The following is a 15600-nucleotide window of genomic DNA, read 5'->3' on the forward strand; positions in this document are numbered from 1 at the left end:
AATAGAGTTTTTCTAATTCAAATGCTTAGTTATTTAAAAAAACAGTACAAACGTTTACAAGAAACGACAGTTTATTGTGGTTGATGGCTGACATGACAAACAGTGTCCAGCAGGCTATTAAAGGCTGTTATTTAAATGTTTTTTGGCAAAACAGTTGTCAGAAAAGAATGCAAGTATAGACCTAAAATGAAAAATCCATTCAACCATGTATAGCACTTATCCTATGCAGGGTCAAAGAGAGTGATAGCCCAATTCTGGAAACGAGTTCAGTCCATTACATGTTTAATAATAAAAATGTCCCTAAGAAGGTTTTCAGCAACATGATAAAAAGTAAATATGTCCCAATCCCAATACATCAGCTACTGATATACTGACACAAATGATGCAGAGATTGCCATCTTTTCTGTGTCTTAAAATAAGTCATGTAAACATCGCAATTCCTAAAAACACACTGCACAGGTAAACTAAATGAATCAGTATTCTCAAGTGTCAAGCTGTGCTGCTTGTGCAAATGTTTTCTGATGGGTCATTTTGTATCTCCTCTGCATGTCCTTCAGCAAGGTCAATGCTTCCTTATATTCTTTCTCACATGCATCGTTCCCTCTACTGAGGACATTACCTGGATAAAGAATAGACAGAAATGAGAACCGTGAACACGTATGATTAAAAACACCCTGAAGGAAAAGGTCAGAATATTGAAAGCATGCATATTATAGCAATCTATAGACTAAGAGTAAGCTCGGAGGTTTCTGAGATGCCGTATAGTTCCATTAATGTTCATGCATGCAGCGCAGTCCAACACACAGGCAATCTGTTAAGTGTTGAAATAATAAGAGGAACAGCTGCGGAGCCAAATAGAGCCTTTCCAAGTAAACACCGCACTGCACAACCGCTATTCCAACTCTGCAGAATGCATGTTATTTGACCTGTAAATCTTCAAGAGCAAGCCAGTTAGTGCTAATTCGTGGTAAAATTGATTTATTGCGCAGTTGGAAAAAGTTTCCCGCTGTCATTAACACTGTAATAGCATCGCTAGGCTCGACTTAGTTAATTGCACTGGATTCCACCTCGATTTTGTCATTTTAATAAAAGAGCATTTCAAAGCAAAGTTTTATGTCTTAAAATGAGAGCAAGCGAGAGAGAGAGAGAGAGAGAGAGAGAGGCTGTAACTGTTACCTAAGGGAACTTTGCTTATTGTTTTCATCTCCTTTATCTGAATGAGGATTTCCTCAACCTTTTCCCCCTTCGACCTCTTTGGTCCTAATGGTGCCAAATTTTTTATCTGTGAAAAGAATTTTAGTGACAACAGACGATGAGCATTTTTCACATCCTATTGATGTTAGGTGTGTTCAACAAACCTTTTTCTCCCGTTCAGTATACGGCTTCTGGGGACGGTCAAGATTTGCCTTAGCATCTCTAAATACAAGAAGATTTTCGAGCGTGTGCTCCAAAGCCCTAACGGCATGTTGAATTCCTACGTCAGGAGAAATCTTGTATTACAATAAGCAAACAAACAGCATCAATTCAGATGAAGCAAATAACAAAGAAATTCTTACCAGAAATCTCAGGGATTTCTGGGGCACATGTTTCATCAAGTAAGATTTCATAACCAATAAGTTTTTTTGGTAATGCATGTCTGTCTTTTGTCAACATTTTCTTTTTATCCTCCTGTTCTTGATAATCTGCTTCATGTAGGCCATCAACCTAAAAACATTCACATGTTTGTTGGCATACATCTCACATAAGCATAGACATATTGAATGTAGATTATTTACTTCTGTCACAAAGAACGGCTCGGCATTTTGATGTGTCTCATAGGATAAGCCTGCACTCGTCATGCCGAAATACTCATGGTCTTTGATGATGTCTTGCTCTTCTTCAACTCTTGTTTGAGATAAGGAGTCAAAAACAGGGTTTGACCCAGACTGTTGTGATAGAAGACTATCTCCATTAACTTTTCCTCCACAGAGCTCTTCTGATGTATGTTGGTTTGCCGTAATGAAAGCAATATTTGGTATTCTTGGAAATGCAGTTTTTACCTGAAAATTTAGAAGGACATTTTTCTTAAAAGAATTATTTTAAAAAACAAATCAAGATTTTTGCATTATTCAAAGTTTTACATTTGTGTCACCTTGCGTTTAGGATTAATAGCGGGTCTAATGTGTTCCTTAACACGATCAGAGGATTTTTTGCGTTTTATGTTAATACCCAGCCTGTCCTGGAGAAAACTGGTCAACATTGGTGGGTCACCTAATTTGATAAACAAAACTTTTCTTTTTCAGATTTACTTAAAACCAAAGTTACACTTAATGTAGAAATATGTTTAAAATGCTGCCTGTGTCTGTGATCTTACCACATCTCTGTGTTGTCAAGGGGTTTGAGTGAATAACAAGCTCTTTGAGTTTCGGAAACAATGCCACGGGCAACAATGCCTCTTCCTCTGCTATCTAGGAAAATGTGGAAAACAGCTATGATGTCAATAACTTCTTTCTCCCATGTTTGTAGCATACCAAATGTTTTTTTTTTAAACTGACAACACACAGACCTTATTGTTCGCCAGATTAAGATGACAAAGTTCTGGAAAAGGTAGGCCAAAATCTTCAGGGCATCTAGGATCCTTTCTCTGATCATTGAACGATAGAGAGATTGCAAAATTGTGCATAACAAAGATGACAATAATAACAGAATTACATAGTCTATATGAATTATTTTGATCGCACTTTTGATGTTCCTGTGGTAGACTTTTGCTGATTCAGCGTCGCAGAGGCATCTGCTTGACACGGAACATAAATAAATAAACATTAAAATAATTTGCTTTCCAAACAATATACTTTTTTAATTTTAATGAAACATTCCAAAACTTTATCCTCTTGCCAATCATTGTGACATCCAGGAAAGACACAGTTCTTCCAGATCCTTGCTTCGGGCTGTTTGGTATAAAGCTTGTCTGAGCATCTTGTAATGGTGCCATCTGTTCTAAGAATGGGACTCCTGAGATGATATTCCCTTGTAGGTTTAGATGTTGAAGCCTAAACCAGAGTAAAACAAAAAATGAGAGGATCCCTTACACACGTCCTAAACAATGAATGTCAAATGTGAGCCTTGTTGCATTTTCAAACATATTAAAGTTTAAACATCTGCAAACAAGCCAGGGCTCTCTAATCACTAGACACTAATGTTTACAAAACTCGTATTTTCCTAGGGCCAGAACATTGATCCTGAAGAGAATTTTGTGGTTTAGCCTCAAGGGGGCAGTCTACACAAGGAAGATAGAAATACAAAAGCCTCAAAGACTGTTTACTAACCTCTTCAAGTTGGCAAGGCTTTCAAACAGCCCAAGAGAAGTTAATCTGTTGTCATCGAGCATCAATACCTCCAGCGTTTGAAACAAGAAGTCACACTGGTGTGTGCTGTTAACAAGAGATTGTGTAACTGTAACTTAAAATATTCACTCTGTGTAGTTTTGCTTTTTAATAATGCGCACTAAGATAACTAGTAAACATTTACGTTTCTTTATGACAGGTACAAGGCCCAGCCATATTAGGTGGAAGCATCTGCAATTGGTTTCCAGTTAGATGTAGTATCTTTAGATGGGGTAACAGGCCTAGATTCAATATACTTTCACCTGTAATGCTATTAAAGGATAAATCCAACACCTGAAACAAATGAAACATGTTCAGTGACATTTACTTCACACAAGAGAATACCCAAACACACACGTCGACCTACCTTTAATCTCTGAAAATCCTCAGCACAAATCTTCAAGGTATGAAGACCGTTTAGTGCCAGCTCTAATTCCCTTAATGCAGGAAACCTGCTGAACGGTTCTAGAAACAAATGTCGATACTTATAATTATGTGCTGACTTTTCAACATTACAGTAGAAATATCACAAGTGTTTTAGAACTAAAATACTTAATTACCCAAAGTTAAATGGTTTTCAGAAGCATTTATGTAAGCAATATTATTAAATTCTTCCAATCCCTCAAGTCTGACCTGGAAATGAAAATGTCAGTCATGTAATAACTTTAATAACAAAAATAAATGGATAAAATAGATCTGAATTGATCAAACTTACTGTCTGCAAACCCTGATCACTCACGTTAACACAACAGAGGTCAGAGGGCTTTTCCACACAATGCAATTTAACCTGAAATAGAGTCAAAGTGTTTGTTTAACGAGAGATTTGAAACATGTAAAACAATTGCATAAATTGAATGTCCCACAGAAATCACTCTATTTTATGTTGAAGCAGTTTTACCAGAAGCTGTGCATCTAAAACTGTGCTAGCACACTCAGGTCTTCCCTGTTCACGTTTCCCAGAATAAACTTTAATATGTGATCCTGTGACTCTTTTCTTTTCGAATATTCTCTCTTCCAATGCATTTCTGTGTGCTACAAGCCAGTGTCCTGCTCCTTTGAGAATAATTCAAAATAAAAGCTTAAGTAAAAAAACATCTTTCTTATTTTACATTTTAAGAAATCTGATGCATGTGTGCCACAACCTTCTTTACTTTGATGATAAAACGATCTTATTGGGAAGCAATTTGAAGGGTAACTTTCTCCATTGTCCAGTTTGTAAACACCCGGTCCTGTCATCTCCATCAAGCAGTTTACCTAAACATAAACACCCAAACATGCCCAATAAAGCCACAATGAAAAATACAAAAACTATTAAGCCAATGAAACCCTAGCAGATTGAAAAGTTGTAGATTTATTGAAGGCCTAGATGTTAATCGTTATCAGAGTTCCAGACCTGATCAGACAAATACAACAACCAGGTTTATTTACACTAGCTACGTCATCACATAACGTATCTAAAAGAATCGTTATTATTAAATTGTTGAAATAAAGTACTTTCGTGACTGTACAAAAATAACTTACAAATGGCCCAAATGAAACCCTTCTTGACTTATGTTTGGAAAATGTTCACAAACTAAACCTGAAGCAAAGACGCATGGTCTCCTAGCAACTATAGGACGGACTTTGGGAAATGTAGTATTTTCACACCGTTGATTAACCTACTTTACTTGTCTGTTGACATTAAAGATTTAACGATAAAGATATGCAAAAGTATGTTAATATAGAAAATATATAAAGATAAAGAATATAAAAACTGCTTTTATGAAACAAGCTCCTAGTAAAAACGGACCTTGCAGCTTGTTGTCTCGGAACTACTAGTCCCACAATGCACCACTCGCGAATGTTTTTCCGCCTTTAGCTTGAACAGCAGTGCTGTTCTGTCTGCAGCTGCTGTAAAGGGCTGTGTGTTGAGCGAAATGGGTCTTTAAATTAATCTCCTAAACGCGATAACGTAAGTTCAGAGGCATGTGAGATTTAATCATGAATATAATTTCGATTTTATGTGTAACGTTACTGTAACATATTATAGCGTCATTTATCGACACAGTGGTGCACTTTCTTCAGCACCGCACTGTGAGTAACATTCCTGCAGTGTTCCTATGACAGAATGTGACCTTAAGATTTGTGGTTAACATTAATTTATTAAGATATTTGGTATATTCATGACTCAGTCTGTTCAGTTCAAAGGTCACTGCATTATTACAGCTTGTCATACAACACTTGTGTTTCCAGGAATGATTGACAGCATGGCGTCTCAAAACTCCCCAGAAACCCACCAGACTCAACCTGCTAAAACATCATTATTTAAACAACAGAAGGATGGTACGACATTCAGAATTCCAGCTCTCATCTACATAAGTGATGCTCATACGTTTCTCGCCTTTGCTGAAGAGCGCAGCACACCACGTGACAGTGATGCTAAATTGTTGGTCATGAGGAGGGGATCACTTCATAATGGATCCATCCAGGTAATGCATTTCTTTAGCAGATGATACAGATAGATTTTTTAATTCTTTATTTAGTTATATACATTTTCCATTTATTATTTAAGCAATCTCAAAACTGGGATTTACTTGGCCTCATGTGTTTCCTTATCTGTATCACTTTCTTTCTTGCAGAATGTTAGCCATTCAAACTCTTTGACTGCAATACAATGTAACGAATTGTTATGCTTTTCAGTGGTCTCCTGCTCAAACACTGTCTTCAGCCTGTTTACCGGACCATCGCACTATGAATCCTTGCCCAGTCTATGAGAAAAAATCCAAAACAATTTTTCTCTTCTTTATCTGCATATTGGGTCATACCACCGAGCACAGCCAGATTGCTACAGGTAGGAATCGAGCCCGTCTGTGTTATGTCACTAGTACAGACTATGGCCAGAACTGGAGCAAGACGAAAGATTTAACAGACGGTGTGATTGGAGATAAGATCAGCCATTGGGCTACTTTTGCAGTTGGACCAGGACACGGCATTCAAATGAAAACTGGAAAATTAATCATCCCTGCTTATGTTTATTATTTTCGTCGGAGATGTTTCCCATTCCGTTTTCCACTTTCTGTTAGGCCTCATGCTTTATCTTTCTACAGTGACAACTGTGGTATCACCTGGAATATAGGGGGGAAAATCCAGATGAAGTCTTGCGAGTGTGAGATGGCGGAGATCATAGACCATAATGATGAGAGTCGTTTGTACTGTAATGCCCGTAGTACACAGGGCCACAGAGTAGAAGCTTTAAGCAAGAGCGATGGGGCAGCTTTCGACAAACCACATTTTGCGCAGAAACTTGTGGAGCCCCGACACGGTTGCCAAGGTAGTGTGTTGAGTTTCCCTGTGCCAAAGCCATTAGACGACGAGGACGAGACACAAAACGATCCCTCAGCACAATTAGACCCAAAGACATGGTTACTCTATTCCCATCCAACTAATAAAAACAAGAGGAAGGATCTTGGAGTTTATTTGAATAAATCGCCTTTAAATGCTTCTGGATGGAGTCAGCCCTGGATCATCAACAGGGGTCCCAGCGGATACTCAGACTTGACTCGGTATGAGCAGAACTTTGCTTGCCTCGTGGAGTGTGGAGAGGAGAGTGAGCTTGAGGAGATAGCCTTTGTTGAATTTAAACTCAGTGATGTCATGCAAGCTTGTGATGTGTGATGAAATAAACTAATTTCTTTAAGCGGCCATTCCCCATGATCACATTTTTCAAACATTAGTTAGTGTGTAATATTGCTATTATAGCATAAATGATACCTGAAAGTTAAATGCCAAGTGAGATATTATCCAAAAAACTTCTCGCCACCTTCCTTAGAGAAGAGGAAGAGGCACTGGAGTAGTGTTTGGTTATCATAGATTGGAAACATTGGACTGAGCTATGCGATGAAAAACTACTTGCACTTTCATCACTTAAAAAATTCTGTCCTTATTTACTCACCTTCAAGTTCCAAATCTGTATACATTTCTTTGTTCTGAAGAGCACAGAGAAAGATATTTGGAATAATGCGTATAACCGAACAGTTCTTGGACCCCATTGACTACCATTATAGAAAATAAAATACTTTATACATTTTTTAGTTTTGTTGAACACAAAAGAAGATATTTTAAAGAATGTACAGTATGAACGCAAACAGTTCTGGGGCACTTTTGACTAACATTGTAATTTTTCCTTCAATGGTAGTCAACGGGGTCCAAGTGGTAGTTGAGTAGAGACCTCGTATGATTGTAAAGCGCTTTGTGTGTACATCAAAACACAATTAAGCGCTATAAATGCCTATAAATTTATTCATTCAACTATTTGGTTACAAGCATTCATCCAAATATCTTTCTCTGTGTTCACCCCAAGAAATGTATGCAGGTTTGGAACAACCAGAGAATGTATTTCATGACAGAATTTACATTCTTGGGTGAACTATCCCTTTAAGAACCATTTATGGGTTTGATCACACGTACCAAAAATGCCGAGCCATTGAGAGAGAGAATCACATCAACTCTGTTAACTACAATAGAACACATTTTTCTTTTACAGCAATGGCAGTTCATGGGGATTCTCAATAGTTCCTGGAAGTTACTAGTAACGCATGGAGCTGCGGCTAAACAGTCCAGCTGAGGTAAACCTTTAACCCATTAATAGACATAAGTCATTTAATAAATCCAAAAATGAAAGAAATAAAGCATTTAAAGAGAAAACAAAACTTCCCGGAACTATCTCAAGGCTCCATGAATCACGTGACACGTGAAAATGTTGAAATGTTCCGTTGGCACAACTCTCTCAATGGCTCTGCAAAAATGTATAAATTGAATGCACTACATGTTGCTGTGGATAAAAGCATGTGCCAAATTTGCATAGTTGAAAAAAAACTGGTTTAGTCATTAGGGAATTTGGACTGATTTAGTATGTGTTATCCAGCAAAAGAATGCCATACATTTTGTCTAAATTGGTGACAATAAAATTTCAGTAAAGATTGAACAGTGCTTGGTTGTGTCTATAATCAATTTTACTTTACAGGTGTCTATTCAAGGTCAAACATTTTTATTTGTTCATCAAGTCTGTCAATAAAAATAAACCATAGACTATGGACCAGATAATCCATTTAGAGTTAAAAAGCATGTACATTGGTGAGATGTATTATCTGGTAAAGACTGCTTGGAGGTACAGATTCCTGTTTATTAAGAATATTATTTTGAATGAAGATATTTACAATCAACTGCTGGCTACAGTTGCTATATCACCAGCCCGGTTTACAGTATGTTATTGTAAATAACACGAGGCAACCTTCCGTTCTCTCTCTCGAAACCAACACGGAAGTGATTTAAACTTTAGTTCATCAACTGACAGCTAGATACTGGCTCCAAAAGAGAGGAGAATCTCATTGAGCACCTTTTAAAAGTTAACCATTTAAATTATATTTATTCTTTACAAAATACAATAATACAATTCTGCATACTTAAGGGTGTGGCCACTTGAGTGACAGGTGGTTTCAGCAACAAGGCACCTAAGCTCCAACAATGTCCTGCTTCTTTGCCCAATTTGATTATCCGGGATTGACAGAAACCTACTGTTGATGTCACAGACACTAGGTCAATGTTTTATACGGTCTATGGTAAATACTTGTATTCCATTTGTTTTGACATGGTTGTAATTTTTCAATCAAAACATACTCCTCAGGAAATCTGGACAATCGTTGTTTTTATTTTTTCACTGCTTGCTTTACACTGGTGATATAAAAATTACAGGAAAGATTGATCACTGCCTGAAGACTGAACGTGTCTATAGTAAAGTTTACCTTTTAAACTGAACTTTTGACAGGGGCTTACCCAGCCGATATCCCACCCGCCCTTTTGCTGACCTTAATATCCAGTTACATACTATAAATAAAAAAGCATACAGTCTACGTGGGTTAGATTTTATTATCAGTCAGGTCGTGCTGCGGCAGCCTGGAGGCACAGCTTCATATTGGTTTTGTTGCAGTAAGGTACAGATTTTTTTACTTGAATTATAGTTCCTGATGGTAAACTGATTTTTCTTGATTATTTAAGTGTATGGAACATAAGAATTTACTTCAAGCGTTTGCACAGAACATATGGTGGTCAAATTAATTTTTTATGCATATTTTTTATGCATATTAAAGTCCTAAAGGTCAACTTTAGCACTTTTACAAGTCAATTTAGACTTGAATAAAGACATAATTACCCAACCCTCTTTAACCACAAATATTTATTCACAGCTTGTGATATAAACTTGAATGAATATAAATGCACTTGTTTTATTTCTAGGACATACATTTAACAATGTTCAGTGAAACACATTCAGGAATCACATCAAAACAGTTACAGGTAACTACAGTATTCAAACAAGAAGATAGGTGTCCAGAATGTGGACCAAACCAGGTGACTTATAGAATTCCAGCTCTCATATATATCCATGAAAATCAAACATACATTGCCTTTGCTGAGAAACGGAAAACACCAAATGACACTGATGCAGATGTCCTAGTGATGAGAAGAGGAATGTGGAATGATGGACAGGTTGAGGTAAAGCTTGCTACTTGTTTATTTATTTATTTCGCCAATATATGTATAGGTCTTCATGGCATCTGCATCTTTAATTTCAGTGGGACAATAATCACGCAGTGGTTTTTTCGGCTTGTCTACCAAACCACCGCAGCATGAACCCATGTCCGGTCTACGAGAAAAAAAGCAAGATCCTGTTTTTGTTTTTCATCACGGTTCCAGTTGGAGTTTCTGAACAAGCCCAAATAAAGGAAAATAAAAATCAAGCACGACTTTGTTATGTAACCAGCAAGGACACTGGCATTACCTGGAGCCATATCACGGATTTGACGACAGATGTGATCAGCTACAAAGTAAAAGACTGGGCCACCTTTGCTGTCGGGCCAGGGCATGGTATCCAAACACAGAGTGGGAGATTGATCATCCCCGCCTATGCGTATCATTGCCATCCCACTCATAAGCCCACACCATATGCATTTGCGCTTTACAGTGATGACCATGGAAGCTCTTGGCATGTTGGAGAACATATGTCTGATGAGTCTTGCGAGTGTGAGATGGCCGAGATCATAGACCATGAGGGTAAACACCATCTATACTGCAATGCTCGTAGTCGATCCAGTCACAGAGTTGAGGCTCTGAGCAAGAGCATCGGACAAGTCTTTGACAACCCTTCATCTGCACGTAAGCTGTCTGAGACCGGATACGGTTGCCAAGGTAGCGTGTTAAGTTTTGCCCCTGATAAAATATCTGAAAACACGTGGCTGATGTACTGTCATCCAACCAATCCACACCAGAGAAGGTCCCTTGGTATCTATTTGAATAAAACACCATGGGATGCTTCAGGATGGGAGGAACTTAAAATGATACTCCATCACGGTCCCAGTGGATACTCTGATCTGGCTCAGTGTGGAGATGGAGGGTATTTTGCTTGTCTCATGGAGTGTGGAGAGAGAAGGGAGGATGAAGAAGTGGGCTTGGTCATTTTTAAACTATCTGATGTCATTCAGGCCAAGCATGCTGAATAATGTTGAAAAAAGCATTCTAAAAATGTTATTTTAGGAAATTAAAGATGTAATGACTAGTGTCTATTATTATTATCAATACATGCAATTCATTTAATAAAACAAGAGGAAATCTCAGTCAGCATTTATTCGATTTAGTTTGTTGACCTTGAAGACTTTGTAATAAGTTATTTTCCACATACCGTGCATGGTTGTATCTCCTCTCTGCCCCGCTTCTCTGAAATGTGCAGATTTTTAACAAAGCTCATCGCTCTGAAAAGCGAGGTGTGCTATGATTAGGTCAGTTAACCAGTGCTAGTGATTGGTCAAATACTGCAAGCGTGTAACGGAAATGTAACGCCTCTTACCATATTTGAAACATCAGGTTCCAAAGCAATTGTACTGACAGGTACGCCCACCTTACTTGCGTTTACATATGGGCGGTCTTAGTCAGATCATAACACGAACTGACATAGATTTGTGGGGGTGTGGTTACACAAGGTGTTTCAGTCAGGTCTGGGTGAGCATTCGCATTTAGATAGAATGCATCTTTTGTTCAGACACTTAAATATGTGCAATTTTACGTGTCCAATACATGCATGGGCAGCTTATAGTACACCAAAAGACACAGAAAAACACATTTACTTACCATATGACACCTTTAATGCCAGTAGGATTGTTCATGTGCTTAAAGTAATGTTAAACACAGCTATTGTTTTTTACGTGTTAATTGCTGAATAAACAAAGATAAAAAATGCAGTTTTGTTCATTGAAAGTTCAGGTTAGCTAACTCATAAAACAATGTTTACAAAAACAACCTTAATGTATAGTTGCGAATTAAATGTATTTTAAATGTAAATTTTCTGAAATGTTTTTGAGATCCTGGTATGATGGCAAAAATATTTATGTCAATAGAAAAAGAAAATGAGTCATCTTATGAGCATCTTCTGCTGCACTTATTTTTAAGACGGGAGATGTTGCTTGTGTCAGCAACAGTCCACTTACCGAAATCTTTTATGAATCCTCCCCAACGCCTCTACAAACACTTAAATGGTCCCAGTGCAAGTTATTATTCTATAATCACTCTGTAATGAATTGCCTGGGTGGAGCCCAATAATGCAGCAGCCCACTGCACTGTGTAGGCCTATTTATATGATCTCAATTGGCTGTTTTGGGATAGTTGAATGTTTAATGTATAATTTAGTTCTCTTGGGTCTGCTATGGTTTCTAGCTCTTTTATGTATGCACAAAACACCTGGGAGATATTTGCAGAAATGTGCAGTTTATTCGAAAGCTTACTGTAAAGACTTCTCTAATCATGTACAAAGATCTAAATAAATGCTGAGGCAACATTGAATATGACATAGAGTTGAATTGTTTTTTTCTATACTTTCTATGGATTCAAAGCCGATCCACAAGTTTGGAGAAGCCAGGAAGTCAGCTTTTGTGACTCCACCCCTTAAATTAGTTTGTTGTATTTTTTCATTGCACTCAAGGCCTATTCCACAAGCACACTGGTATTATTATTAACGTTTTTCTTCCTTCATTTTCAAAAAAATCTGTCCACATGAAAACGCAAAAACGAACAATAAAGTGCTGTCAAGAACCCGCCAAACCAGCAGGTGCCACTATAACTTAAACTGTAAAGCCATGTTTACCAAACAGAAGCCTGAAAAAAGGTTACAACCGGTTCCGGTAGGCTAAAACAATCATGCTAACACCAGAGTTTCTTAAAATCTTCACCTTGGCAGGATATAAAAAATGTCTGGTTTCAGTGACCTGAAACTGCGTTTGCATGTGTACAAACGATCAACCTGGATAGAAAAAGCTGTGGATTGAAAATAGCCATGTTGGTGTGGACAGGGCCCAAGAGATTCACAGGCCCTACTAAGCATAAGTTGTTTGAAACAGAGCTCTAATAACGGATTCTTAGTTTCTGTTTTGGAAATATCAGACAAAACCTCCAAGACTTTCAATTGTTTACTATTACATTCAAAGCATTTACAAGAACTTCCAACAGAATTGCAAACTCTCACTGGAAACGTGATGTTATGGAAATCTCTTGAACATTTTAAAATACCTGACTTTTTAAAACAGAATCAAGGATGTGTGTTTACCACTTCACACACAATAGTTTTAATCTAATGAACCCCAGAAAATTCTCATGTGTAAGTGCTTTTGTCCACCCAGTCCCATACATGTACAGATCCATCAGTAGCTGCCGAGAGAAGAGTGTTTGGTCGCGATGGATGCCAAGCGTGAGTAGTAACCACAGGTCGGGAACCACTGCATTTAGCTTCATATGACATATCATGACCTCTGTGTGAAAAAACAGGCTGAGGGGTCTGTGCCTCTGTACTCCAATTCCGTGTGTTATAGACCTGTACTGTTCCATCAAACCCTTCAAAACAAAGATTTTCAAGTTATTGGGGTGTGCTTATATTGTTAATATTATAAAAGAAAGGATCTCTACTTACCAGACACAGAAAGACAGCTGTCAAGAACAGAAGCCCAAGACACGTTCAGAAATTCATTCTTCGCTGAGATGTGTTGGACATTTAGTTGAGTTTGACAAAACGAATTCTGTAAATCTCTCAGATCAGACAGAACCATTTGACCAGATGAAGAAAGTCTTGCTATAGTACAGAGGGACGGATCTGAACTGCTCGATCTCAATCCAAAACACCAGTGTAGTCCGCTCATACTTTCCTTTAGAGGATAATGACAGGTCAGAGGGTCTCTTATGTCTCCCATAAGCAGGGCACCATTGCATGTACAAATGAGAAACACGTAAGCGTTAACAAACTGCAAGCCGCTTACTAAATCCGAGGACTCGTTTCCTGTCAAAGAAAAATCAACAAGATGAAAATGAGCTGTTCTGGTTTATTTGACTATATTTCAAACACAAACTAACAATGTTGGGTTTTGACATTACCTACTGTATACAAAACTCTTCCTGTTGCTAACTCTGTCAGTTGAACGTCATTAGTATAAGAACCATGAAGGGCTGTTGGATTCTCAGTCAAACCAGATGCTATTTTACCGCATTTTGCTGATGGGCTTTTGGGGTTTATGACTCCGGTCCTTTTTATAACATCTGTGTTGAAATAACAACAGGTTAGAAAACAAATGAAATGTATTCGCCACATTTGCAAAATGAATATAGCTTTAAGAAAACAATATTCGAAACGGGTGCCGGACATCATGCATTTCTTTGAACATTTCAATACTTGTATTGTATTTTATTTGAAAAAAAATGTAATTCCAATCACAATATCACAGGATTAGATTTATGCATTTAGCACCACTGACATGGTGAAAAACGGATGGTCAATTGTGCTTCAGAAATGTTTGGTTTCTTCAAAATATCTAAAAATGTAACTATAACTATAACTGTGTTTGCATTTACCCACACTGACATAATATCTTACCACTATCATCTCCTCCAATATCCCAAATCTGCAATGCTGGACTTGAACCTCCACTTGTCACCACAAACCTTAAGTTACATAAGCAAAAATAATGTATTCTGTTTTCCTTTACTTTATAACAAAAAATTACTCTTCACACTTACTAGATGATACTGGGATTACAATTTTTCTAACCATAGTCATTTAACTATGAGAGAAAATAATGAACATGTCTGCATCTAGTTGTTACCTTGTTTCAGGGATATGGATCAAACACTCAACAGGTTCTTCTGAAAATCCTCCATGCTGTACTTTGAAGTCTCGTTCTGCACAAAGACCCTTAGGAATAGTGAACAATAGACATTTAAAACCGTTCGCGTTCAGGCATGTATCTTGCATTACTTTCCTTTTTATTCACCTGGTTGTCTCCTGCATATAATTTTAGGGGCAGAAGTAACTCCAAGATTTCACTTCTTGCTTCAGTGTATCCTGCCACACAAATACCTGGAAGAGAAAGCAACCTTTTTATAACGCACCGTTGATTTTACTCATTTAATTAATATTGCTATTATTAATAATGTTTCAAGGACTCAAGAGTCATCTTACTTTTGTCACCCGTCCATTCTATAACTTTTGTGGGATGCTCGAGTTGAAAAACATGCAGGTCTTTGTACCTGGAATCAAAACATCTGACAATGAGACGCTCCGATAGTGTAGCAAAACTGATGTCTAGGTAGGGAGGACACATTAGGCTATGAGACACTTTCGCCATACAAAGGTGTTGCTTTTAAATACTAGTGTAAACTCACGTGTTTAGAGACTCAATAAACCAGTCATCGGCTTCATCAGAGGATGTATCCATTCTGTATAATAGTTAATTCTAAATGTTTTTATGAACGTTATTTTTATTCTAACATAGAATTATCACTGCAGATATTTAATAACGTATTATACTTCCGGGACCTGTTCTTCAGCACGTGTTGTTGAAAGGCGAGCGCTGCATATCGCCACCTAGCGGCGTCATCTTAGAGGGTAAACTAAAATAACTTTATACTTCAGTTTTCTGGTTCTATCTTAAAGTTGACACGTTAAATTTGCAATAATTTCGTCTATTTTATGGTGCTTCAATCTTTAACTTCATGTATGTAGAAGTCTACACTAAGTAAAAAAGTTTTACAACTTTCTTTTTTGTATTTTCCTGAACATTATTTCATTAGCTTATCATTTCTGGTACAGAATTAAAGGTATGTAAGTTATGTGGTTTAACAACCAAAAAATTTTTATTTTTAAAGTTGTCTGTTAGCTCGTATAAGATTTTAT

General features: G+C 37.4%; 4 protein-coding genes across 11 annotated transcripts; 2 read left to right on the forward strand and 2 right to left on the reverse strand.

The window, feature by feature from the left end:
- Positions 1-19: 19 nt before the first annotated feature.
- xrra1 (X-ray radiation resistance associated 1) lies at positions 20-4964 on the reverse strand. Of its 5 annotated transcripts, XM_056730168.1 has the most exons (19): positions 4884-4964; positions 4505-4616; positions 4261-4415; positions 4078-4149; positions 3923-3995; positions 3730-3827; positions 3508-3656; positions 3306-3410; positions 2875-3029; positions 2721-2770; positions 2546-2623; positions 2354-2447; positions 2132-2250; positions 2040-2063; positions 1776-1925; positions 1557-1704; positions 1359-1474; positions 1177-1282; positions 22-619 (listed from the first exon to the last, which is right to left on the reverse strand). In XM_056730168.1, the coding sequence occupies exons 2-19, from the start codon at positions 4602-4604 to the stop codon at positions 483-485; spliced, it is 1929 nt and encodes a 642-aa protein (XP_056586146.1). In that variant the 5' UTR covers positions 4605-4616; positions 4884-4964; the 3' UTR covers positions 22-482. The 5 variants fall into 5 exon arrangements, with proteins under 5 accessions (XP_056586145.1, XP_056586146.1, XP_056586143.1 ...); XM_056730167.1 differs by having other exon boundaries at positions 20-619; positions 1776-2063; positions 4102-4149; XM_056730165.1 differs by having other exon boundaries at positions 1776-2063.
- Positions 4965-5207: 243 nt separating this feature from the next.
- On the forward strand, positions 5208-8325 carry neu3.1 (sialidase 3 (membrane sialidase), tandem duplicate 1). 3 transcript variants are annotated; one of them, XM_056731006.1, is made up of 4 exons: positions 5221-5313; positions 5392-5435; positions 5595-5830; positions 6042-8325. In XM_056731006.1, exons 3-4 carry the CDS (start codon positions 5597-5599, stop codon positions 7014-7016), a joined length of 1209 nt encoding a protein of 402 aa, XP_056586984.1. In that variant the 5' UTR covers positions 5221-5313; positions 5392-5435; positions 5595-5596; the 3' UTR covers positions 7017-8325. The 3 variants fall into 3 exon arrangements, with proteins under 3 accessions (XP_056586985.1, XP_056586984.1, XP_056586986.1); XM_056731007.1 differs by lacking the exon at positions 5392-5435 and having other exon boundaries at positions 5208-5313; XM_056731008.1 differs by having other exon boundaries at positions 5226-5435.
- Positions 8326-9292: 967 nt separating this feature from the next.
- On the forward strand, positions 9293-10920 carry LOC130408113 (sialidase-3-like). The gene is made up of 3 exons (XM_056731574.1): positions 9293-9331; positions 9633-9890; positions 9971-10920. Exons 2-3 carry the CDS (start codon positions 9648-9650, stop codon positions 10892-10894), a joined length of 1167 nt encoding a protein of 388 aa, XP_056587552.1. The 5' UTR covers positions 9293-9331; positions 9633-9647; the 3' UTR covers positions 10895-10920.
- A 1917-nt stretch (positions 10921-12837) lies between these two features.
- Positions 12838-15243, reverse strand: wdr73 (WD repeat domain 73). Of its 2 annotated transcripts, XM_056731420.1 has the most exons (9): positions 15090-15243; positions 14887-14954; positions 14699-14784; positions 14531-14619; positions 14302-14369; positions 13806-13967; positions 13691-13710; positions 13348-13579; positions 12838-13271 (listed from the first exon to the last, which is right to left on the reverse strand). In XM_056731420.1, the coding sequence occupies exons 1-9, from the start codon at positions 15140-15142 to the stop codon at positions 13033-13035; spliced, it is 1017 nt and encodes a 338-aa protein (XP_056587398.1). In that variant the 5' UTR covers positions 15143-15243; the 3' UTR covers positions 12838-13032. The 2 variants fall into 2 exon arrangements, with proteins under 2 accessions (XP_056587398.1, XP_056587397.1); XM_056731419.1 differs by having other exon boundaries at positions 13348-13710.
- Positions 15244-15600: the final 357 nt, after the last annotated feature.

Source organism: Triplophysa dalaica, chromosome 19 (genome assembly GCF_015846415.1).
Source record: "Triplophysa dalaica isolate WHDGS20190420 chromosome 19, ASM1584641v1, whole genome shotgun sequence".
NCBI classification, from domain to species: Eukaryota; Metazoa; Chordata; class Actinopteri; order Cypriniformes; family Nemacheilidae; genus Triplophysa; species Triplophysa dalaica.